Below are 25,601 nucleotides of genomic sequence, written 5' to 3'. Positions count from 1 at the left end.
TAACCATTCACTAAACTGCACAGGAGGCCACTGAAAGAGTGAGTTTGCAAGTTCCTGGTAACTAAACTACTTTTTATGTATTTATTTTACATTTCTCACCTGTTTCATTTGTACACTGTGTAGCGGAGGGCCACTTGGACCATGCAGAGGCTAGAAACCTATCAGATAAAGCCAGGAAGCTGATTAGTGGGATGATGGGCAACAGGTGAGACTGTTGGCTTCAGACAAGGTCCTTTGTTTGCATTCTCCATGTGGTTCTGGAAGAAAAGACTCAAAAAGTTGTGACCGATGGCTAAAATAGAGGTGAAGCACTGACTGACAATTATTTTAGTTTTATTTTAGCATTGCCTATTTTAACCATATTGACTGTATTGTTTTTATTGTTTAGCATTGAGTTGGTTTTGTATAGTTTGTAGTTTTAACTTCCTGTCTCCTTGTGTTTTTAGTGCTGCAGCTAGTCAGGTCCTCCATTCGCCGGTGTGGTCAGGTTGCTGGGAGTATGCTCACTCTAGACGGTAACATGGTTTGTGGTGGCACATTTTTATTTCTGTGGTATTTTATTTCAAGTGTGTTTGGGTTTATAATCATATTTTTGCACAGATAGTGCACTCCTAGTGCTCCATCAGTGAATTGTTGACTTCCCAGCTGTAGTACGACTTTCTGTCTCTTCATCTTTTCTTTCTTGTGTTTTTAAGAGTTTTGTTGTGACCAGCACTAAGAAAAAAACATCTGCCTTATCAGCATAGCCTCCCAATCTTTTTTTATTCAACTGATAGAGTCTTATACAATATTAAACTCATAATATCCTTTAATATCCAGCTCCGATATCACATAACACTGGACACATCAGAGACTTCATCAGGTCCACCTATTCAAAAGGCCTGTGGGAGTGTATTGTATGCACTTATAACCTGTGAGTTCCCCACTATGAATAAAACCTGTATGAAATCAGAGTAAAAGGTGAGGAATGCCATCAACACTGTTTTGTTAAGTTTAATTATCAAAAATTGTCTATACACAGTATATATAATACAGTATATATACACAATCCACAAATTTGCATATTGTGCCATGTTGCTGTGCCGTGTCAAATGTATTGTGAATATCCCCTCCATCTGTAAGGTGTTGTGTCTGTTGTTCTGCCTGATTGCATGTGAGGGCTAAACATATCCCTCCTTGATAGGAAGGAAAACAAAGCACCACCATAGCAACACTCAATAACCTAGAATGTTTTTTGACTACAATTTATGAGATATTTTTAAATGTGAGTTGAGATGTTAAACTGATGGACTGGGCTTTCCTTTCTTTAGTGTTTTGTTTTTGTTTTGTTTTTTTTGCACACAAAATGCCTATAGCTCCATCTAGTGGTTAGTAGACAGTACAGCATATGCTGCTTACCAGCTCCCTTCAAAAGCCATTGCTGCTCTTTTTTTGTTTCATGTGTTTGATAACACCTGTGCCATGATAGTTTATAAAAAGACATGTGTTGAAGAGTTAGTTCTTCTACATTCCCCGGCCAAGTGTTTGTTTAAATAAAATACAATCTCCACTGGCATAATTGGCAGAACATTTTCATTTGTTAGCTGCTGAAGTTTTAAAATTTAAAATAAAGAACTAATACTAGCTTAAATGGGCATCTTAAAGTACTTAAAATGCTAACATCACATAAGACAAGTTAAATCCTAAACACATACGTCTGTCTTTTGACAAAAAACATCAGATTAATTAGTTCCAGGAAAAAAAACACAAAGGACAGACGTTAGACCTTGATGTGAGTGTGTAATTCAGTGTGGGAGGTGTGACTACCTGTGTTTGCATTGTGGTCACTGCAGCCTTAAGACACAGTTTTCCACTCAAACATTTACCTGCCTGTCACCCCGACTCTCTTCCTTTAGAGTAAATGTAGCTTATGATGAAAACGAGGTAGTTGAGCATTAATATATTTGTGATTACCCACAGCAAATATGGACCTTTGATTTTTTTTTTTTTTTTTTAGGGCAAGAAATAGATGGTTCAAGTAGTCAGAACCTAAACTCATGTTCACAGCGCATTCAAATCAAGTTTAGAAAGTTTTCTTGAGGATGCATTATTGTTTTGTACCTTAACATAAAATCTCAGTCTCACATGTAAAGACCCAAGGAGTGTTATATAGTGAATAACTACACATTTATATTACTGATGATGAATCAACATATGTCTGGTATTTTTGAGAGGGTCTTGCTCATGCTGCAGTAAGAAAGGTGTGATTCTGTGCAAGAATGACACCTGCCCACAGAGTTTCCGTTGTGTGAGGCTTGACTACAAAAGGAGGTGGTGGTGTTCGGGGGCACAGCCAGACACAACGTTCAGCTTTTGCTACTGCACAATGACAATGATCCACGCATATTGCATCATATTTTTCTTTCAGCTGCTCTCCCTCACTGGTAAGATTAAATTAAATTCCTTTTAAATGTATTGCCAGTATAGAAGTGACTATATTGTTTAATACTCTTGATAATAATAGCAGACAATTTTTACTATGACTGCAATATTATTTTGCTGTTTTACTTCTGCAATAATAATAATAATAATAATAATAATATCAATTTGGCTGTTGAGAATTTAGTTTTTAGTAGTGTGTTTATTATAAAACCTTCTCTTCTTGTTAAAGGGGCTCCTGAGAGCAGCATAGTGGGTGGCAAGGTTTCAAAGCCTCATTCCAGACCCTACATGGCATCACTCCAGTTTCGTGAAAACCATTCATGTGGCGGTTTTCTTATTCGGGAGGACTTTGTTTTAACTGCAGCACACTGCAAAAGGTGAGTTTATAAGCAATAAAGCAGATACCCAGAATGGCATGAAAAAAGCTTTTGATGCAACAATCAATTAACTAATTAATGGGTTGAATTAAAATAGTTTTTTCAATAACTGAATATTAGTCATTTCCAAAATATTAGTAGTTATTAATGCTGTTAGTTTACATACTTTTACTTTACTTATTTTACTTAATAGCCTTTATTTTGACATGTGTAACCCTTTAAAACCTGAGCAAATTGGCTTGATTTCCTTCAAAAGCATGGGAAGAAGGCAATCAGCAAAGAAGAAATGACCCAAACATTAGAGAGACATGAGTAAAAAGGACAAGTAAATTACCCCATAATTAGTTCTAAAAGAATGTTTTTGTTTTGTTTTTTAAGTTTAAAAAAAACATAAAATAAAATAAAACCTGCAAAGAATTGACCAGCATAAAGTTCTTAAAAAATTAAATTAATTCCATACTATAACTTTAAATATGTAATTATGACCATTATAAATATAGTTTTTCCCCTACCCCCCTTTTTTCCCAAAGCTTTTTAAAAATAATTCTCTTAATTTACTAGTGTCTTGCACCTCATGAAACATTTCATACCCAGATTTTCATGTTTTTGAAAGAAATTGCACTTTGTTGCTCAGGATTATTCAATACCTGCAAGACGCGTCTGAAAATTGCACAAGAAATGTGATGTCACTTCAAAAATCAAAGGGTTAATGTTGTATCAATGATATATCATATTTAATATAAGCACATAAAGAAAAGACAGAATGATTATTTTTTACCAGGGGTTCTTCGTTATTGATTTTTGATCAAGTAAATCTAAATATTTTTACATTATTTATTCCTTTTTTCAGTGACTCTCAGGCCATGACAGTGGTACTTGGAGCTCATGACATAAGAAAGAAAGAGAAAAGCCAACAAAGGATCCAAGTGGCCAAGTACCATCAACATCCAAAATTCACTGGAGAATACGATTATGATATCATGCTACTTCAGGTAAACTAAAACAGTTTAAAAGTTTATGTAAAAACTTGTAAAATAATTTATGTAAAATATTTAATCTTAAGGATGCTGCTCAGTTTCATTCTTCCGTCATTTAGACTTAAAGCAGGGAGATTTCAAACATTTGCTCTAAAGCGGGTGCGGGTGTGCAGTTGAGAAACTTAACATAAAAAATCTCAGTGTTGCTTTAAGAGGACATAAAAATGCATTGAAATGTGTGAAAAATTATAATCGCTGTTCTACTGTGGTTTCCTTCACAGTTAAAAAAGAATGCCACGCTGAATAGGTATGTGAAGGCCATCCAACTACCAAAGAAAGATGGGAAAATCCCTGCCAACATTAACTGTACTGTTGCTGGCTGGGGCCAAACTGAACCTGGACCCGGAAAGCCTGCCTCAAAAGTACTGAAGGAGACGACAGAGAAGATGCAATTCATCTTTGAGTGCAAAAAAATATGGCAAAAATACTTCAATAGTGATCACATGATATGCACCCAGTTTACCAGAAAGAAGGGAGGGATTTGCCAGGTAATCTAAAAGTACTGGAAGCAGATAAGTAACCATTATATACAACAAAACAAATCAATAATGCAACAAACACGGAGAAAACAGTCTTTAATTAATTAACAAACAGTGTTTTTTTTTGTTTTTTTTTACAGTCTACTAAACTCTCTCTGCTGCTTTTTCCTCAGGGTGACTCCGGCGGACCGCTCATCTGCAACAGCAAGCCTGTCGGAATAACGGCTTTTACCTTGGCAGATGATTGCAACAATCCCAAGTATCCCCATGTCTTCACTAAAATCAACTTCTTTCTGCCCTGGATTAAGAAAGTGATGATGGGATAGGGGAATGTTGCATGAGCCCCTATTTAGGCCGAAAATGATTTTTTTCTTAACTTGCTTGACAAATAACATGGCTTAGTAAAGCAAACATTTGAAGAATTAATGATCTTTGTTGGAAAAAAAATAGAAAAAAAAGAACAAGAAGAGCATGTTGCTATGTCCTTCTACAACATCTCACTAAAGCCTATTTCTTCATTTAAGAAAACTGTTTAATTCTCTTTCCCAAGATTCATGTGCAAGTTTTATCAACTATGTTCATATTTACGTTCATTATTCCAATAATTATTTTATTAACAATTCTATTTTTGCAGAACAATTTCAAGTCTTAACATAACAGAAGACGAAACAGTACTCAAGGATTTCCATAAAGAAGAAAAGGCAGAGAAATTAAACAACGTGTGGTGGTGGAGGGTTTATAGGAAGTGAGTCAGAAGTATGATGGTTCACTTGTGGTCTTAAAGCCTAAAGGCATTACGGTTAAACCACAGACCACTGCTGTCGTGTTCACAGCTCGTCAGTCGTAGTGCAAACTCTTGAAGTTGAACCGTTTTCTGTCTGTGAAACCTGTCATCTGCAGAAAAAGTAAATGTGCTGATTTAAAGGAACAGTTCAAAATAAAATTCTTGTCAATCACAACTGAAATATGATTTCCTGTTGAAAATGTCCTCGTACCAAAACAGACATCTAAAAACTCACCTGACTGGGATCTCTCGTGAAATATCTTTTCTCTATTACCTGATGAGAGATTGGGGTTGCGAGTGAGAGGCAGAAGTTTTTTTTAAATACAAAACTGAAATTCAGTTACTTAAACAAAAACAAACAAACAAAATTAAACAAAAGTTTCATTTATTAAATTTTCATTAATTAAATTTTAACATAACACTACTATTTAAGCACTGCATACATTTCACATCATTGCAACTTAATGTCAGTGTTGACTATTATTAAATATTAATTATATATTATATATATACACACACACACCTATGTATATGTGTGTGTGTGTGTGTGTGTGTGTATATGTATAACAATGTCCTTTACATGGTGTATTTATTGTAAAGACAATCTCTACAGAAATAGGAAATAACTGGTGTGTGGCATTGCAGAGCTTTGGGTTTCTCACCTTGTCAAAGAACCTGCTAAGCTTCACTGCATTGGATGTGCCTGCAGCAAGGTATCTCGGGTTTGTGCAGTCCTGAGAAAACAAAACAGCACTTCAGCCGCAAACTTCAAAGAAAGTGAGCCTTTTCTTTCTCAGGTAAAATCTTACAGCTATGCATAGAGTGTGTGTGTGATTATAGCTTCTTTCAAATTTCTCTGATGGTGTATGGTTTTAATTTAATTTTATTTTAATTTTATTTAAAAAACAAAACAATCCTGATAAAATTTGGTGTGTCTTGCCATCTGCCATGGTGTCTCAAAAGTCACAGACTTTCAGATTATACATACAGGGGCTGAAATGTTATTGTTTGTTTCATTTCTGTTTTTTGTGACAAACCACGTTTATATTTGAATAATTAACACCATTCAAATAACTTGACTTGTGTATCATTGAAGGGTATATGAATAAGAAAACTTAGTCAGGGTACAGCCACACATTAGCAACTGCAGGCGGGTCATCATCACCTGCCGAGGTTCAATTGGAGCTGAATATGGGCAATGCCAGATGTGAAAACTAGCTTGCTAATGTTAGCTATCTCCCTGATGAAATATGGCAGAATATGATGTCATTGGTGCATTTACTATTTTCTTATGTTCCATACCTGTCTCTTGACTCACTGCCAGCTGGGCAGCATCTCTCATTGTGAAGCAATGTTTATTTTTCATGGTCAATATTATCAAAGATCTGCTTCAACATAGCAACAATCAATAGCATGATCCAGTTTGATTTTGTAAAAATGCAAAGGCAGCATAAAGAGGGGGCTTTGTAGAAGCTCTATAGTGCAATCTCTGTGTAAAAACGACTGATGTCTTCTCCGCACATACTGTTGCTATTGATCAAAGTCTGCAATGATTGGCAGTGAATGGAAGGTGAATATGACCGTATCCTTACAGTTATAGCAAAGGCTACTGTAGCTGCGTCCATCTCATCTCTTTAGGTGGAACACTTGTTTGACAGAGACCCATGTTTGTATTTTAAAAAAAACTCTCATTTTAACATAGTTGAAGCCAACATTATTAGAGATTCTATGAAGGGAGCTTGTAGAAACAAATCAGGGCTTGTAAGAAGGAAAAAGTCAACTTACGAGATTGATCTCCTCTGCATTGAAGTCTTCAGACAGGAAGGCTGTCCGAGTGAGAACTTCATTGCGTTTGTTCTCTGGGATCTGGTCAAACTTTGTACCAATCAGCAGCAAAGGCACTGGGTTCTCAGCAAACTGCTCTCTCTCATAGTCACTGCAGGGAGAGAAGCATATGACACAGCATCATAGTATCCAATGTATTCAGTCAGTCAGTCAGTCATTTTCTGTAACCGCTTGTCCTCATAAGGGTCGCGGGGGAGCTGGAGCCAATCCCAGCAGTCATCGGGCAACAGTGCTAACCACGATGCCACCGTGCCGCCCCTCCAATGTATTCATTCATTATTAATTATCTTTCACTCTTACAACTGAGTATACATTTTCTATCTAGTGAAAATAAACAACACAATGATGTTGTGCCTACTTACCCGTTTGAGACAATAACTCCTGTTGGAGAAGAATCCTTGTTTAAAGCTTCTAGTGACCAGCGGTACAGATTCTGAGAGGACTTCTTATTTGTTAAATCGTGTACCAACATAATTCCTGGGGGGGGAAAAAACCTAGATTACACAACTAAATAATATCAAGCCCAATGATTTCACATTTCTTATGGAATCATCTCTACCGTTAACTGAGTTGTAGAAGACAGCCCTGGTGCTTTTGATACTGCTGGCACTGCCAACAGATCCTCCAACATCCCAGAGTTCAATGTAGTAGGTTTTCTCCTCTGGGGTTCCCTCCTTATAGTCTTGGACCTGTGTTTGAATAGTTATTTTGAACCTTTATTTTTCTTAGTCCTCAACGCATCTGTAACATGTGATTGCTTTACTAAATTTTATCCAACATGAGTGTCCTAAATCATCAATAGAGCAAAAGTAACAACATAACATAACATAACAACATCAACATAAGCCCCCGAGAATTTGAGAGCAAATATAATATGTTGAATTAAAAGTCTTTTGTCACATGCAACTAGTAAGTTCAACCATGTTCTTGTGAGAAAATTAAGAAATGTTAGGTAATAATGCTTTCTGTCAGAAAGGCTTGTGCATTGTTTATGCCAGAAATGTCAAAGCAGTAAATCACTGCAAGCATTCTGCTGTGCCTCTGTGCAAGAAACTTACTGCAGCTTTATCAGTTAATTATGTTCCAGCCAGAAATGTTAGCACACGGGCAGCTCAGGTATTAATTTGAACTATATTTCTGCAAGACAGTAGTTTCAGTTATCAGAGGATATTAAAGGGTAAAACAACATATTTTAAGAATTCAGATGTGTTCTTCCTGTGCCCTGAGACATTGCAGCCAGTACATGCAAACAAACATAAACCACTCTTTTGTCTTAAAGCTAAAAATGAGAGATAGCCCCCCAAACTGGACAAGCCTTTCTTATAGAAATACAATTGATATTATTAACAACCACTGAAAAATCATCAATAAAGTATCATCAGTAAACAACAACTTTTATTTTTTTTATAAACATCACAGTTTATCCTCCTAGCTGCCTGTGATAAAACACATTTAAATCAGCAGACTACACTTGCATTTAACTGCTAAGTTTGTTTAATTACACCATGTGCTGAATTTATTAAACCATTCAACTTTTTTTCTTGTGTTTCTTACAATGTAATGATTTTTTCATGGTGTATTTTTTTTTTTTACATATAATTTATAACATTGTGCACAAAACTGTTATTATACTATGACCTCATAGTTTTCTTATATTATGTGCTGATTACAGTATGAGCTTGAAATAACTGCATGCACAGTTATTACATTATGGGTTGCTACTGGCAAGCAGCATCATTTTAGACCTCATCTTAATGAAATTTAGTAAATTAGGTGTTTGACCTGCTTACCCGTACATCCACAGAGCAACCAACAGTCCACGATGGATTTCCTAACACCTGATTCTGACAAAGCAGATGGACCAAGGAGGATTTACCAACCCCTGCAAAAAAAAGAGATGTGGGTGGATTTTGATGGGATCGGTATGAACTCTATACGCATGAGGACACACATTTTGTACGGTACAACATAATGTCTGTCGATTTTACTATTGAAAAACATGTCACTGTAACATATCCTTTATTTCCATCATAGCATAAACTTTGTGGTCCATCCGTATATATTTTTAACGAGCTGTTGGGTATCACTTCTTAGTTCGGCAAACATGTTTCGACAAAATTTTAACTTTCAGTGTTAATTTGTCTTAAAATAAGCAGTTTTCTAGCACGAAAAAGTACCACCTAGGTGGGCAGGGGTGGCCATTGTGAATACATTCCAACATATGCAATTATTGCTTGTTAATTAAGCATGATTTCCTGATCCACCCTTATCCTGAACGCACTGACAGTTATGCTGCGCCAGGTATGCAGGTCTCCAGAGCCACTGCAACAGACTTTGGCAAGAGTTTGGGATCCCAAAATTATAAATTACAGGGTTTCTAAACCAGTTGATGTTTACTTAGGATAAACAAATGTGTTTACAAACAAGCACATACGTTCTTGAAAGAGTCTGAGTGCGAAAATTGGACTTAACTTACCGGAATCTCCTAAAACTAATACTTTTACCCTGTCAAGAGAAGCCATTTTTGTGACAGCGGCGTCCCGGAAGTAAACAGTGGAAACCCCGCCTGCAAATATTAGAAATCAAATATGATTGGTTCAAAAAGCCACTACAGGAAGCATAGTCATTCGTCAAAATGTATGTCAATCAAAAATCACTTCCTTCTATTGGCTATTGAAAAATGCTTTGTTGCGGTCTCCGTTTTCTTTCCGGCGTTGCCTTTTGCCTTCCCCAAATATGAAGCATGCTAGCTAACCTAGCAGTCTGAATATTTAGAAGTAAAATGTGTCTAGTAATCTTTAGCTGTGTTTGTTAGAGAAAAGTCAGCGCACTCTGAAATGACTTAAGGAAGTGGTGGCTTTGGCGTGTTGTGGGAACATAACCTTAAAGAGTATCGGGTAAGGTTGGCGTTATAAACGGCTAACGGTTTTTGTAAACTAACTTAACTTCAAGTTCGGTCAGTCGCGTTAACATAACCTAACACCGGCAAGCTTAATGTAGAGATAACAGACGACAATGGCCTTCTGGTAACGTGAAGATAACTTTAACGTCACTGATTAGTGTTATTAGTTATTTTTCTTTGTCTTTCTTCGAGATAGCTAGCTAACGTTAAGCTACTTAAGTTGCCACTATCCTACAGTTAGTTGGTTAAGCTGGCAGTGTTGTTAGGTCTGGCAGTATTAATAACCATTGAGTATATGTTGGCGCTAAGCAATAATCAGAATCAGAAATACTTTATTGATCCCCGAGGGGATATTGTAGTTTGTAAAGTGATGTAATGCATAGAGAATTTTAGAGTTAGAAATAAGGTACAAGTACGAAATATGTAAAAATATAATGTAGAAATATGTGCAATGTTAACACTAGTGTGTTAAATATTTAGAAATACAAGTATCTATAATGTGCTGAGTATGCTGCTACAATGATCAGCGCAATGCTTACACAAGTCTGAATAAGAATAAGCATATATAGGCTCATTATATGTGCAACACATGTTAAATATATGTTAAAGATTGGGAAGAATATTGTATAGTTGTATAATTGCACAGAGTATTGCTGTAGCCCAAGTACTGCACAGTTAAGACAATGTATAAAGAATAATTTTACCTTCAAACCCTTTTGCACAGTTAAAATATGTTAAATAAAGTATGGAATTATGATTGCAGATGAATAATTTAACATTGAATAAAGGCAGGGTTTGCACTTATGTTTTTTGCCCACCTGACTCTGTGGCTGGTGGATTCCAAAATCTGCCAGCCCATCAATAGACATGTATTAATTTACAGTGGTACACCACTGTAGCAGCGGTATTACATTTAAGGAAACCTGGAAAGTATTAACTAAAGAGTAAGAAATGTTATTCAAAAAACATAATCTTTTCTCCTTTCAAATCTCCATCATCAAGTTTCATCATACTACTCCATCCTTTTTTTCCCATTAAATTTGACTTAACCTCCCTCTCAAGCTTTGAGTGATTAGTTACCCACCTACTGATTTATGCTTAACCAAGTCTCTAGCACTTATCCCCTCCCCTGCCCTGTTCCAAGATAGTGACTGCCTGCTATCTCAGCTTTTAACTCAACAGGTGTCATCTCTTTCCACAGAAGAAGATGATAGAACCAGAGCTACTGACCGAGGTCCCTGCAGCACTTAAACGGCTGGCCAAGCAGGTTGTAAGGGGCTTCTATGGGGTGGAACATGCCTTGGCCCTGGATGTGCTCATTCGCAACCCATGTGTACGTGAGGAGGACATGCTGGAGCTGCTCAAGTTTGATCGCAAGCAGCTGCGCTCTGTACTCAACACCCTCAAGGCAGACAAGTTTGTCAAGTGCCGCATGAGAGTGGAAACGGCCCCTGATGGCAAAACAACAAGGCACAACTACTACTTCATCAACTACAGGTGATTAATTTTTTTTGGCATGCATCGCAGCAGTGCAGGAAACACACACCGTAACACTCAACAACTTCCCATTATTATTGGATGGAGTTTTGCAGTTGTAGGTTTGGAGGCATAAGAGGCAGGGGGGCATTCTGTCAGAAATCAATAACTTTCTAACCTCTTTCCTTTTGATTTGAACAAATATTCCCCTATATGTTTACCTCTATGAGATAGTGTCAGAGCATGGTTGGATTAATGGTCAACCATCCAGGAGACAGGGACCCAATAGCATACATTTGTTGTGCGCATTCCAGTGTCAGCACTCGTTATTCAGCGCCATTTTTTTTAAAGATTGTTTTTTTGGCTTTTGCCTTTATTTGAGATAGGACAGCTATAGTGTGAAAGGAGGAGAGAGAGGGGATGACTTGCAGCAAAGGGCTGAGGCCGGAATCAAACCTGCAGCCGCTGCAACGAGGACATATCCTCTATACATGGAGTGCCCACTCTACCAACTGAGCCACTGGGCGCCCAATTATTCAGCATCATTTTAAGTAGATTTTCTTTAGTCATCCACATTTGAAACGCTGAATCCTGCCATGTCAGCTTGTTGCTGTGAACCTGATATTTTTTTTAGGGTTCTGGTCAACGTGGTCAAATATAAACTGGATCACATGCGACGGCGCATCGAGACAGACGAGCGAGACTCCACCAACCGTGCCTCCTTCCGGTGCCCCTGCTGCTTCTCCACCTTCACTGACCTAGAGGCCAACCAGCTGTTTGACCCTATGACAGGTGAACATTAAGCAAAAAAACAAATTAGGCAGCTGTGTTAAGTGGTGTTAACTTCAGTATGCTTGAATATGAAAAAATATTCAGGCAGTATTGGTAACATTTTAGTTTACTATGTACAGTAATGTATAGTATTACATAGTCAAATGAATGCACTACCATTTTGTCAAGTATTTTAACTTTAAATGCCACTTGCACAAGATGAGGTGCCTGAGTTTGGTAAAAAAAAAAAAAAAAAATCAGGAGAATGTGCTCAAGACCTATTTGGGTTCCCATGCTATGAAGTGGTTTGCGGGTTGTGGCTTTTTGTCACTTGCCAATATAAAATCTATCAAAGTGTCATTAAATTTGCTTCAAGTACCATTTGTCTCAACTTAAGCAAAAGAAATACAAAAAAACAGAAAAAAAGATTTTAAAAAGAAATAAGACACAAGGAAAAACAATAAATTCATCCTACCTTTGACTCTTCATCAATAAGTGATAAATAATCTAGTCCATATATTAACTAGTGTGGCTAATTACCTCGAATTAAACAGTTAGTTTAGTTGTGGCAACATGAAAATTTCTTAGGTTTCAGGTACAATCAAATGGGTCCTTTTAACCCAAACTGAAAATTGTCTTTAGAGGTCCACCTTGTAGAATTAAGTGTCATCTAGCAGTGAGGTTGCAGTACTGAAACAAGCATGTAGGAGAACTATAGTGGCCAATGTGGAAACAAAAATGGGCTAATTTAGAGCCAGTGTTTGGTTTGTCCGCTCTGGGCTACTGTAAAAAAACATAGCAGACTTCCTGGAGAGCACATGCTCTGTATGTATATTATAAACTAATGAAAACATAGTTATGATTTTGTTTACCAATTCTGCTAATAGATGGCCCTTAATCCTAAACACTGGACCTTTAAGCGTATTTGAAACTACTTGCCATCACAACAAAAGGCATAAAAGTAAAATGGGATTCTCACCCCGCCTCAAATGGGCTGACAGCTGTCCAAATCCTTGCTTCTAAATGGGCATCACATCACTCACTTGGAGCTAGCCATTATGTTGTGTTTGGCATGTGAGTAACAGAAGCAACCAGCAAGTGTGAGTCATTTTAAGCAGAGTGTGGGTGGGGATATGCAGACTTCGAAGGGATGATAAAGCTAAATCTCCATGGCATTAGGGTCGATGTAGATTCACGCTTGGTTTTGAAATCATAAATTGATTGGCATAACCAAGGCATGACCAACTCATTTAAGTCACCAGTACTTTCTCAGATGAAAAGGAATATTATCTCTGTGTTTAAAGTTACAATTTATGCATTTAGGTGTATGCGGTATTCATGCTATTATAGCAATGGTTTAAGGTTTTGTTTTAAAGGCCAGAGAAAAGTACACTTTAAATTATAATCTGCACTAAGTACTAAACCATTTAGCAACCATATGGTATTGTGCTTGAGATGAGGATTGTGTACCTCCCATTCTATAAAGAGAGCCTTTCCTCTAAACTGTCTTCTTTCATAAACTGTTCATTCTTGAATCTTTCAGAATGAGGCACCATGCTTACATTGTCTGCCAGTCCAAAGGTTGATTACCTGTCAACCAGCACTGTTGCTAGGAAACACAGAGCTACACATGCATTTTAAACACTCCAGCAGGCTGAAAATCAGTGTTTTCCTGCCCACACACTGGTTGACAGTCTAAAGCCAGTCTGACCTTTGACCAATCCCAGGATCCTTGGTATGTGTAGTTTGTGTACCCAGTGGCAACAGTGATGTCAAACACCCGCTCCTGTAGTCCACCTGTGCTCAACTGTAGCAAGGTGAAGTTAAACCACTAGAGGTCGGCAAACACAAGACTTTCAGGGGGTTTTAAGGGACTTCAGACAACTTGCCAAGTGGGAGTATCCTCATTATCAGGGATTATTGCTCATAAACAGTGTAGGTTGAAATGCAACATAAAATTAATTTGAGGAAAGAAAATACAATATCACCACCTAGCATGATATGTAAGGGTATATATAGGCAAGGTATGATTGTATGTGCAGAAAATTGAATGATTATATGCTTTTTAGCCTAATTTGATTGACTTTGGATTCAAAAAAGGACATTTTGGGGTAAAGGAGCCCCCAAAGTGCATTTAGACCAGTTCATATCTGATGGTTATATATGAAACAACACCCCAAAAAACTGTATGTATAGTCAAATTATATGAAGGCCCCAAATTTTGAACCCTTGAATTTACCTTGATCCACAAAGTATATAATGGTATACTATTAATATGTTATATAGATGTCACATAAAACCTTAAATGATTAGTATTGCAATTTTCCCTGGGTCAAGCTACAGATTGGCTGGACTATACATTTGACAGCCACAGTAAATGGCAGCATTCCCAGCTTCATGGTACTGTCTTAGAACTGTCAGCAACTCCCTGGTGACACATTTATAAAAATCTTACAATTCCTTTGCACTTGTATCTTGTTTCAACATATCTCAACCAGCATTAAATCTTTCTGAGAAGCAGTAACCCTGCATACTGACAGGGGCTGCCAAAAAGAATACCTGGAGCTTACATAATGGTTGTCTGATGGACTGGTTGCTTCTTCAGGGCCAGCAACACTCAGTTTAACCTCACAGGGATGAGAAATGACATTAATGGTCTTCCAGCTCATTCTGACCCACAAAGGAGAGCTGAAAACCCTCTAGCTCTGAGCTTTTCACACTCTGCTATGTGAATGTACCCTCATCTCTTTGTAGGACATGCATGCCTTTTTTTAGTCATTCCACCTGACATGTATATGCACCCAGTTTTTGGCTAAAAAATAATCGCTTTGTAGTTGTGCATAAAATGTGACTTTCTTTTACCATTTTTTTATGTGATCAGTTGATGTTCTCTGAGGGTTGTTTCAGACTTGTAGGAATGCAAATATTAGCACTTTCATGGTGAAACCCAACCTAGGTTTGTGATATGGAGCACCTTGTTACTGAACAATACAATGCCTTCATTAATAGGTGAAAAAATCCATTTTACATTTTTATATTCATGGTGTTAGAGAGCAACTTTCAAGGTAGTTTGAGAGGTTTGATGATGGCTAGATGTGTGTTACTGAAAAAGAGAAGATTTGTAAGAGTTTCTTCCTCTTACATCCACTTGGTTTGTTTTCAACAATACCTCTGGCATCAGAACCTTTGAATTTAATTACATTGTGTCCAGCAAGTTGCTTTATTTATGAGTGCTGTGAATGTCATTAAAATGCATAGATACAGTGTGTTTCAAATGCTACACACGGACAGACACAAGGCAGACATTGGGTCTGTGTAATGCTGGAACAGCTCCAATTGTTGAAACTGAAGTCAGCCAGATAAGCAGATGGCCAAATATGCCCTTTCTTACTGGGTAGGAAGCTGTGTGTGTGTGTGTGTGTGTGTGTGTGTGTGTGTGTGTGTGTGTGTGTGTGTGTGTGTGTGTGTGTGTGTGTGTGTGTGTGTGTGTGTGTGTGTGTGTGTGTGTGTGTGTGTGTGTGTGTGTGTGTGTGTGTGTGTGTGTGTGTATGTGTAAGATCCCAAAGCCCTCACAAATACCATGCAATGCAAAAATTATCCTCAGAAAAAGATCAGCCTGCAGTGTCATTAACAACAACGTGTTGTTATTTTTGGGCACAGGTACACTTTGTAGCTGGTTATTGAATGGTAACTGGAACTGAGCCATTGGTTACAAATCCACAATGACAGTTGTAAAAGTCGACATGTATAGTAGTATGTAATAGTATGTAATTTCGTTTTTTAAACTTTGTTTAAAAAATCACTAATAAATCTACCTTCTAGCTTCTAGACTTCAAAAAAACCTCTATAATAGCCAATTTCATACCATGTGTGACGTGTGCAGTACATGATTTGTTCTTTGGCCAGTTTAATTACCAGAACATCCCCATTTACTTGTTTTAAACATAGCTCTTTCTTAACCCACAGGTACTTTTCGCTGCACCTTTTGCCAGACTGAGGTAGAGGAGGATGCGTCTGTCTGTCCTGATGGCCGAACACTAGTTGCGCGCTTTAATGAGCAGATTGAACCCATCTATGCGCTGCTACGGGAAACTGAAGACGTTAACTTGTCCCATGACCTGCTGGAGCCTGAGCCTGCTGAGATTCCTGCTCTCAAACAGAGGTCAGCTTCTGACAAACCTCACAAACTGCTTGCAACTTAGCAATACTTACTCCTCCCAGTCAGCATCACAGCAATCCTCAAGAGTCACATCCTTCAGCAGTTTCCCTGACAACACATGAGAGTTCACCTCCGTTAAGTGCAATAATGGTCTCAGTGACACTGGCTCAACTTAATAACTGTTTGTGCCACAGTGAAATTCTATTCTGTCAAACCATAGTAGTAAAACATTTTAGTGTGATTACACACTCTCACTTTTTCATGTTCGCACATATTATTAAACTGTTGTTGATCATTGTTTAAAGGATATTTACTTAATCTTTCCCCCAGCCGTGAACGTGCTGCAGCAACCAACTCAGGCGGCCCACACCGTGAAGCCTGGTCTAACAAAGGCTCGTCCTACGCTGACCTGTATACCCAGAACGTGGTTATTAGCATGGAGGAGCAGGAGGATCAGCAGAAGCAGGCCAATGAAGGCAAGGCACCTAAAGAGAGGCCCGTCTGGTTGACTCACAGCACCGTGCAGGGTGCTTACAGCGAGCCTGACATCCTCAAGAACCGTAAGTCAGGGTTTCTTTCAAACACTAATCACTCGTTTTTAGCTTTCAAACTATTCTGCTGACAAAAAGTTTTCTTTTTTTTTTTTTGTTGAAAGGTTGCATCAATATCAGACCCATATTTTGAGGTCTGATCTAATCTTGTGAGTTGGAGTTTATAGAGTTGTATACTTTTGCATGCAACTACCACCATCTTGGCTACCATAGTGAAAAGAAATCAACTTCCAGAATTCATTTAGACTTTAATGTACTAAAATATGTTTATCTAGATGCCTTACAAAAATGTACATCCTTCACAGTTTAGATAATGACTTCCCATAAGAAATGCTGAACTAGTGCAAAGTTTTGCCACATTGGTGCGTTTTTTTTTCCTATTTCAAGCAAATGCCATAATCACAAGATCTCCCACCCCATGAGTTGGACAATGTTTAATTCAGCATTAATTTCCCTTCCATTCTCAGATGCCGTTTTCATTGTCTTTAATCATAAATGCTATCCCCTATCCACGGCAAGGCATGCTGAATAAACAGGTTTTTCCAGTAATAAGGTGATGATTGGGATGGACAGAGACAAGCCCAGTCCAGACCCACACCTTTGACTGCTCCTCCACGACCTTAAATTTCAATCCCTGCTCTCTTTGTGGTCAAAAAAAGTTATCTTCCTGTGTCAGAGTGGTCCTTCACCAAGCTATCTGATGCTGACATTGCTTCTCCACCCAAGGGCATGCAGCAATCGGGCCTGGCCAGACTCTCATTGAACCATAATTGCTTAATTGAAGTAATCAGAAGCTTGATTAGTGCATGGCTGAGCAAGGATTGCTCATTAATAAAAATCCATTCCTGTGGAAATTGCAGTTATGCCTACCCAACGTCCTGTCTCTGAGGTGTGTTCCTGTGCATCTGTTTGTAATGATCCTGTTGGCCTTTGGAGCCTTGAAACAGACATGACATTTGAAGGGGATATATTTTCTTTTTATTTGAGTAGAAAGTCAATGGGTACAAAGCATCTTACATTGTACAATAGAGTTTTTGATTAAAAAAGTACAAATCACACAAACCAACAAACAAGTCAAAAGGGAAAAACATTTTTCAGCTGCTGCGTAGCGCTGAGTTGGGGTTGGGCATTTTGAGGAGAAAGAAGATGGAGGAGGAGAGAGATACAGAAGGGTCCTTCAGTAAGACTGCCTCTACCATAACTATTTAAGACTTATTAAATTACAAATGTCTTAAATCATATGTCTGTAGTTCACACAGCAAAACAGTGCTTTTTTGTGGAAGAAATTTTGACATGTCACAGTGGAAACTACAGAAGTGTAAATAATGAAATTAATGATGCCTGAATTCATTTAACTGCTTTGATTTCAGGATCACTGTGTCCTGCATGCTTGCTAAGTCTCATCTTGTTCCAGACTCTGTTTAAAAATGTTCTAAATGTTCTAAAGTGCCTGGACAAAGAATGCTCTACATTTTGTAAAGTTCTACAAGAAAGAATGTTCTAAAATTCCAGAAGAAAGAGAGTTCTTAAGTTCCAGAAGAAAGAATGTTGTAAAGTTCCAAAAGAAAGTTCTAAATACTTTTACGTTCTAGAAGAAAGTAAGTTCTTGATCTAAAATTTCAGAGTAAAGAATGCTCTAAATGTTACGTTCCAGAAGAAATAATGTTATGAAATTCCAGAAAAAAAGTTCTAAATGTTGTATTGGTTTAGAAGAAATGATGTTGTAAAGTTCCACAAGAAAACGTCTTAATTTCCAGCAAGTATTCTAAATGTCGTGAAGTTTGTACAGGAAAGAATGTTCAAAAGTTCCAAAAGAAAGGAAGTTCTGAAATTCCAATTCCAATTTAAATGTTGTATTGTTTTAGAAGCAATAATGTTGTAAACTGCCAGAAGAAAACTTCTTGAGTTCCAGAAGAAAGAATGTTCTAAATGCCCTACAGTTGTAGAGGAAAGAATGTTCTAACGTTCCAGAAGACATCCTAAATCTTGCAAAGTTCTAGAGGAAAAAAAGATCTAAATCTTCTCAAGTTTCAGAAGAAAGGATGTTCTAAAGTTCCATAAGAAGTTACAAGAATGATTTTAGAAGTGAATGTACTTCTCGTTTTGTTTCCACAGGTGGAGATGTTGTACCTGGAGCCCTGGATGGAGCAGCTGGTCATGGAATCGGTCAGGTAGATGAAAACGAGGAAGTGATGCGTGCCCTGCTCATCCATGAGAAGAGGAGTTTGGCAGGAGCAGCCGCAGGTGGAGCAAGCACTGCTAACAAGGGGCTCACCTCCACCACAACTAATGCCAGCGACTCAGAGAGCGACACCAGCGAATCAGATGATGAATCTCCATCTGGTCCTCCCCCTGCAACAACTTCTCAGCATCGGGTCGCCGAGGAGGAGGACGACGACGACGACGAGTTTGAGGAGGTGGGTGATGAACCGATGGTGATGGTGGGAGGCCGGCAGTTCTCATACCGAGAGGTCAGCCAGAGGCCAGAGCTGGTGGAGCAGATGTCCTCACAGGAGAAGGAGGCCTACATTGAAATGGGACAAACCCTCTTCCAAGACATGTACTTCTGAAAACACACACACACACACACACACACACACACACACACTGATACATGCAGACATTTACACACACACAGTTTCAAACAATTTAATGGATTGGCTATGAGTTTCCAAAAATATACTTCTGCTCTTTCACACTGTTAGTGGTGATGTCTGAGGAAATTATTGTGGATACAACTTCTCAAGAAGAATAGAAGATGCTGCTCAAGAAGTATTTACAGTCAGCTTCATGCTCATGAGAACCAAGGACATGCTCTGACAGTGTTGCCTAAGCGATCACACCTTTAGTATTCTAGCCCAAGTATTTTTATTATGTCATCAAACCAGAAGGGAGCTTGCCAGCTGCAGCTTGTACACAGAGTGCCAATTTGTTTCTCGTAAGTCTTATTTTTATTTCAGTTGAATATGCCGTCTACACCAGTCATGTTTTAGCCTTGTTTTCCAGTCATGCGTCTCTCGTGGATCTGATGGACCAGATACACTTTAAATTTAATCAATACAGCTGTCTACACACAAGTGTATGTTTTATGCCTCAAGTCTATTTTCTTTCTCATGTAAAACTACATCGATTGTGCGTTTGGCTGCAAGCACCTCCAAAAGACGTAGCAGCACTGCAGCGATGAAGGCAGTGTGACACTGAAGGACTGAAGCTGCTGTTATGCTCCTGACATTCTGCTGTCTTTCTGGTGTTGGGCCAAATATTTTCAGTTTTTCCGAAGACTAGATTTAAAAGCTCATCTCAGGCATATATTGAATACAAGAGAAACAATATGGGTGACCTGTTTACAGTAAAATAATTGTTATTTTGAACAATCTGTAATAAAAAGATACTGCAGTACAGCAATATGAATTCATGTATACGAAGAGTGATAAGAGAAAGTATTGTGTACCAGCATATACACTTACAAGCAATGCAGTGTTTAAAAGTAAGGGGGCACTGTGACATTTGTCTTCTCAGATAGTAGACGAGACAGACTCTGGGGATGGTGCTCTGAATTATACAAAATTATACCCCAAAGCTATTTAAGATGGACCTCAATGTTCCACTCCATGCTTGTGTGTCTTGATATGACTTAATGCTAAACCATAGACCTATATTAGATCTGTTAAAAGGCAGAGTTGCTATGACTTGCCATTTTAAGTGATCATTAACATGAAATGATATAAGCAGCAAAAGATATGAGACTTTAATGAAATGATTCACTGATGTTGTTAAACCATGATGAAATAAGGTATGTACATAATTTTGAATTTAGTTTTTCCATTCTTAATTAAATTAGCCTCAATAAAATATTTTGTAAAAATAATAATAATATTTTTTCTTTTAACTTATTGTTAATAAAATATATTTCAGATAGATATGAACTATGTGCAAAAATACACTATGTTTTAGCAGGCCTTACTGCTATCACTGACAAATATTTGCCAATTAGATGGTAGTGCTACAGGATTTGATTTGCCCTTTAAAAATGTAGAGATATTATTCTGGCAACATGTTTTAAACAGTATCGGTGGATTGAATGATATTGGATGGATTGAAATTTAAAAATAATCAGGTATTATGAAATTTAAAAATCTATGATCTCGACAAATTACATAAATACCACTGACTGCCACCCATTCATATACAAGTCTAGTAAGACTTGTCAGTCTTAGTTTATTCCTTAATACCATAAAGGTCCATGGCATAATCAAAATCATAGACATGTTAATGTGTGAAAGCCTGATATTTTAATCAATATCACTCCACGGTCATATCCTCCCAGTGAAACCGTCCTCGTCTTGTTGGGTCAAATCCAGGTGACAATCATTAATCGAGGCAGTCCCTACTGGCCAAGCACACTCCTGGTACTCCAGATGGGCTCCAGCAGGATATAGGGTATTTTGTTATGTGGCTTTCCAAACAGTGACAGCTTTGATGTAACCACAGTAACCCACGGCACTTGGTCACCTCTTCATAATGGGGGCAATTTCACCCCAAAGCCACAGTCTGAATACAGATGTGGACCTGGCATTTATAGAAAATGAGCCTTTTCTAAAAAAAAATGTTAAATGCTACACCTGCCATGGCTCCTGTTGCAGTGAAATCAACCCTCCCTCTGCTTTCTTTTTGAACAATTTTTACGAGATAAAAAAAAACCAAAAAAAAACATTGGCTATAACCATGTCACTCTCAAAACCCATCGGCTGCTAATCTGAGGACAATTTAGCTTCAGGGGGCCACAGCCAATATTTCAGGGGTTACGGTGCAGCCAGCTGATATCCAGGTAACGGATATCTGGGCTAAGACTTCCTCATCCATGTGATGGTCATTGTTAACTGTCAGATTAGCAATGTCACAACCCATCAGATATCAGTCTTATGATGATTTGTAAATGGATATGGATGCAGATTTTTTTTATTTAAAAAAGCTAATAAAATAAATCATCATCAGACAATAGCTGGTTGGTTTCAAGACTGCATTTTGCTCTCCACATGGATGGTTTACGTGCATGCAGCCAAGGCTTGCTCCAACATGATTGGTAAATACTAGTGGGACTACAAATGGACTCATTGCAGATATTTATTTTCACATTTCACATTCACAATATGTTAATATTTAACAAGTTAAGGTAAGCAAATGTGAGGAGGGATGGGGAGAAGGGGAGTTTGTCCTGAGGGTGAAGCTAGAGGGAATTCCATTAAAACCAAAAGGGTTAATCCCCTGGGGAGCATGAATGAGGAGAGCATTGTTAATGAAAATCTGCTCAGTAGCTACACAGTATCTTGTGTGTAAAGTTCACTTTTTGGCCCGTGGGTTGCACCAAAGGAAAGCTAATGGAGTGTCCATAAAATGGCTTTTCCTGAGCCTGAATATCAGCCCTCCAGTCTCGTCAACATCAGTCAAAGGAACTGAAACTAGTCTGAAGTGCTCTCCATTATCACATCAAGTCTGCACCAGTGCTGGTCTGTGAAGGATGAAACAGGCTATATTGTATTTCAGACCTTTCTCATAGCAAGGGATATAGCCATTGCCTAGATCTGTGTCCATTCACAATGAGTATTTTTCTAAACTTTAGGAATGTCTAAATCAGTAACTTCTTCAAAATCAGTAACTTCTTTAAGTCATGTGAAACTATTATTTTTTAAACATGTAATAGATGATAAGGCACACTGACACTTTTGGTTACTAACACTACTAGTTTTATTCTACCATGAAACCCTGAGCTGATGATTGTCACAATTAACACCTAACAGCTCCACTGAGCTTTCAAACCTCTATTGGTTGTTTCGGTTTTAAATTTATGGTACAGTCTCACGCCGACCCCCTATGGGTAGTATTTTTCCCATCAAAACTGCCCTGATGCGCTTTAAACATAGTCACAAAGCTAAATACTTAGATATTTATCTCAGGAGTTGGTTAAAAACAAAAATAAACTAACAGACCAGCGAATATTGTAATTAATATTTATCAGGTGGTCTGAACATGATTCCTAATAAATGCTAATGTTGCTGCATGTCTGCTGTGTAAGTAGGCTACTACACCAGAGGCCAAAGATTAATTACATGCAGCTCAAAGAGATTGGAACACCTGCTGGTTTTATTTATTTATTTCAGCTGAAAAAGTTGCCTTTGATTTTCAAGTCACATTGGCTTCCTCTTTTCTGGATTGTGGCAGAAAGGTACATGCAATATTGTGTTTGCATTTTGGCAAGTTATTGTCTATATAATACTGACACATTTGTCAGTGTGATTAAAAGGAATTTTTGAACTGGCACTGTATGAGGTATTTATCCATGCATACATATAACCTACAGTAAGTGGTGGTTGGTCCACCCCCAATTTCGAGAGAGAGAGACGAATACCACTACAGCAATAATGCTGTGAACACGGGGAGCAGCAAAACGCATTTTGCCACTTAGAGAAATCTATCAGTTTAAGTGTATGCTATATTTAACACATATTTCACACCACTTTACCATCAAAAAGCTCTTTCCAACAGGAAACTGAATCCTTTACATTCATATATGCTCTCTTCAAAGTCACCAAACTCCTTTTTCAAAAACAGTAATTTTACCTCCCAGAACACGGGAGTTTGCCGATCTATGGCTGCCTCGGTCAGTTCGTTTTCTTGTGTTATTGTGTTACTTTGGTGAATCTGGACTAACCAAAGTCACACAAAAACACTTAAACAAACCAACTGATCAAAGTTGCCAGAGAGCATCAACTCTCCTGTTCTGCAAGGTATTATTATTGTTGAGTCTGGTGGCCTTGAAAAGTGATGTAACAATTTCAATTTTCCATTGGAAAGGGCTGTTTAACAGCAAGGTTAAGTGATGAAAATATTTTTTAAATTCGGCATATACTACACTGATATGGATTTTTCTGTGGCTAAAATATGTTTTGCTGCCACCCCCCATTCCACAGCAGCACACTGCTTAGCTTCTGTGTTACTACCCCTGACTGCTTTTCCAAACTGGGAGTGTGTCAGCCACCATCTACTGTAGGTAATAGTACACTGACTATGGCTATCCAAAAGAAAATTTTGCTTCTGACAATCTTTTTTTTGCCTGAAAAATAAATTTGCTTCTTACTTGGAAATTACTTAATTCTGACCTGCATCTTCTCAACCCTACTTTAGGAAGTATAAGGAGCAAAAGAATAAATCAGCAAGAGTTCTTTTGCTGTGCTTATAGGCTTCTCAGAGGTTTCTCAACTCAGAGAACAGATAAAATACATGAGTTGAGACCTGTCCAAGTTTTCTTTTGAATCTTACTCTTATCTCAAGAGCAGATTATTTTGAACAAATACAGATTACTGCATTGAGAGAGTAAAAAGAGTATTTTAAGACCTTGAATTAAGATCAGAGCTAAATTTAAGAAGTATAAGAACATGGTGAAAAATCTCATATTGATGTTATATTGAGCTCAGTTATGTCTAGGAGAAATAGGCTGGACAAAAAAGAGATCTTGTTTAGAATTTTCCTTTTCTTTGGGACAAGAACCTCATACAACCCCACATTAATAAATCCAAACAATCCCTTTAACGTTGGTCAGCTGACCTCCAAGCAACAAGATAACAACAATCTCAGAAGAGATTGTTAAAATTTTGTCCACCAGAAAAAGTATGTGCAGATGATTTACTTGTTATACATCATTTATAAATGCGACCAGAGAACATCCTGTTCCTCTTGCTGAAGGGTAGCACTGGTACACCAGATGTGTAATGGCTAAGGAAAAAAAAAACACTGGGCATATTAGATTCAGGTGAAAATGTCACGCTCTGCAGAGGAGCTTGGCTAGGTCTGACATCTCTGGGGTAGCCCTACAAGCCCATACATTCCTTTTAAGTTAGAGGATGGACACCTGTAGGGCAGAGCCTCAAAGGTCAGGATGAAAACAGGACCTGGCCTCATTAAAACATCCCCCGCCCTTCAGGACAGCTCAATTAAAAACCTCGTGCTGCGCCATTGATCTGCCAAGGCAAGCCTGAGAGTGGGGAGATGGGTTACATGGAGGGCGAACAGAGCTCTGCAGGGAATCCACAAAGCTGTGAAAAAACATGGGACCATAAAGCTCACGTACAGTGTAGCGAGAAGTGTTAATAAATTTGTGTGTTTTATTTCATTCAAATATGAGTGCTGGAGTTTAGTCAGCACATTTAGTCAGCTATCTTTTAAGAGATTGGGACACAAATGGTGGGATACAAAAATTCATACATGGATGTGAGCTCATTTGTTTGTGAAGAAAAGAGAATAATTTAACAGAGAGGGAATTAAGGTTGACATCCAGGGAGCAGGCGGAATATCACTGGTACAGGATCAGGAGGGGTGTGGTGTGTGTGTTGTTTTATTACTTATTTTTTTATTGTGTGTGTGTGTGTGGGTGGGTGGAGACTCACAAAGGCAGGTTGTAATGACTGATGGTTCACGAGGTTTGCCTGAGAAGATTACATAAGGATTGATTGCTTGGAGGTGTCTCTGTCACTCTTCATCCAATAAAGCCCCAAGATTAACGACTCAATGATCGACCCTGATTGTCTGTCTGTCATTCAGTCCACAATTCTCTTTCATCACCTGCTCTGAGAATCGGAGCTCTTAAGACGCTGAAACTATTTAATCTGCCCGTTTATCCATCCATTCATCTTCATGTGCGTTGGGATATGCGGGCGAAGAATTTTAAAGATTACAGATGAAATGAGTGGTTTGTACGTGCAAGATAAAATTTCTCTGAAACATCATTGATTTCATGATACCACT

The 25,601-nt window shown here is 38.1% G+C and overlaps 3 protein-coding genes across 4 annotated transcripts; 2 read left to right on the top strand and 1 right to left on the bottom strand.

The window, feature by feature from the left end:
- Positions 1-23: 23 nt before the first annotated feature.
- On the top strand, positions 24-5,279 carry LOC121950664 (granzyme B-like). Of its 2 annotated transcripts, none has more exons than XM_088083063.1 (6): positions 24-38; positions 124-303; positions 447-2,423; positions 2,651-2,798; positions 3,649-3,790; positions 4,057-4,332. In XM_088083063.1, the coding sequence occupies exons 3-6, from the start codon at positions 2,366-2,368 to the stop codon at positions 4,330-4,332; spliced, it is 624 nt and encodes a 207-aa protein (XP_087939189.1). In that variant the 5' UTR covers positions 24-38; positions 124-303; positions 447-2,365. The 2 variants fall into 2 exon arrangements, with proteins under 2 accessions (XP_087939189.1, XP_042352675.2); XM_042496741.2 differs by lacking the exon at positions 24-38 and adding an exon at positions 4,488-5,279 and having other exon boundaries at positions 4,057-4,323.
- On the bottom strand, positions 4,394-9,520 carry rabl3 (RAB, member of RAS oncogene family-like 3). The gene is made up of 8 exons (XM_042496742.2): positions 9,420-9,520; positions 8,734-8,825; positions 7,503-7,632; positions 7,306-7,420; positions 6,884-7,034; positions 5,761-5,832; positions 5,334-5,372; positions 4,394-5,208 (listed from the first exon to the last, which is right to left on the bottom strand). Exons 1-8 carry the CDS (start codon positions 9,463-9,465, stop codon positions 5,152-5,154), a joined length of 702 nt encoding a protein of 233 aa, XP_042352676.1. The 5' UTR covers positions 9,466-9,520; the 3' UTR covers positions 4,394-5,151.
- A 122-nt stretch (positions 9,521-9,642) lies between these two features.
- On the top strand, positions 9,643-20,213 carry gtf2e1 (general transcription factor IIE, polypeptide 1, alpha). The gene is made up of 6 exons (XM_088083061.1): positions 9,643-9,840; positions 11,047-11,342; positions 11,956-12,113; positions 16,059-16,254; positions 16,582-16,811; positions 18,918-20,213. The coding sequence occupies exons 2-6, from the start codon at positions 11,053-11,055 to the stop codon at positions 19,370-19,372; spliced, it is 1,329 nt and encodes a 442-aa protein (XP_087939187.1). The 5' UTR covers positions 9,643-9,840; positions 11,047-11,052; the 3' UTR covers positions 19,373-20,213.
- Positions 20,214-25,601: the final 5,388 nt, after the last annotated feature.

The sequence above is a fragment of the Plectropomus leopardus genome, chromosome 10 (assembly GCF_026936395.1).
Source record: "Plectropomus leopardus strain MGB_pleo_1.0 chromosome 10, ASM2693639v1, whole genome shotgun sequence".
In the NCBI taxonomy this organism is placed as follows: Eukaryota; Metazoa; Chordata; class Actinopteri; order Perciformes; family Serranidae; genus Plectropomus; species Plectropomus leopardus.
Note: the sequence above shows the minus strand (reverse complement) of the source record. Positions and strands in the feature narration are given on the sequence as shown.

Excerpts from the sequence above, each read along its gene's own strand:
- LOC121950664 (XM_042496741.2), top strand. The coding sequence starts at position 2,366 with ATGACAATGATCCACGCATATTGCATCATATTTTTCTTTCAGCTGCTC. Across the intron at positions 2,424-2,650 it reads TCAGCTGCTCTCCCTCACTG|GGGCTCCTGAGAGCAGCATA; the intron begins GTAAGATTAAAT and ends TTCTTGTTAAAG. Across the intron at positions 3,791-4,056 it reads ATGATATCATGCTACTTCAG|TTAAAAAAGAATGCCACGCT; the intron begins GTAAACTAAAAC and ends TTTCCTTCACAG.
- rabl3 (XM_042496742.2), bottom strand. The coding sequence starts at position 9,465 with ATGGCTTCTCTTGACAGGGTAAAAGTATTAGTTTTAGGAGATTCCG. Across the intron at positions 5,373-5,760 it reads TTAGCAGGTTCTTTGACAAG|GTAATAGAGAAAAGATATTT; the intron begins GTGAGAAACCCA and ends ATCTCTCATCAG. Across the intron at positions 5,209-5,333 it reads TCACGAGAGATCCCAGTCAG|ATGACAGGTTTCACAGACAG; the intron begins GTGAGTTTTTAG and ends CTTTTTCTGCAG.
- gtf2e1 (XM_088083061.1), top strand. The coding sequence starts at position 11,053 with ATGATAGAACCAGAGCTACTGACCGAGGTCCCTGCAGCACTTAAACGG. Across the intron at positions 12,114-16,058 it reads GCTGTTTGACCCTATGACAG|GTACTTTTCGCTGCACCTTT; the intron begins GTGAACATTAAG and ends CTTAACCCACAG. Across the intron at positions 16,812-18,917 it reads GCCTGACATCCTCAAGAACC|GTGGAGATGTTGTACCTGGA; the intron begins GTAAGTCAGGGT and ends TTGTTTCCACAG.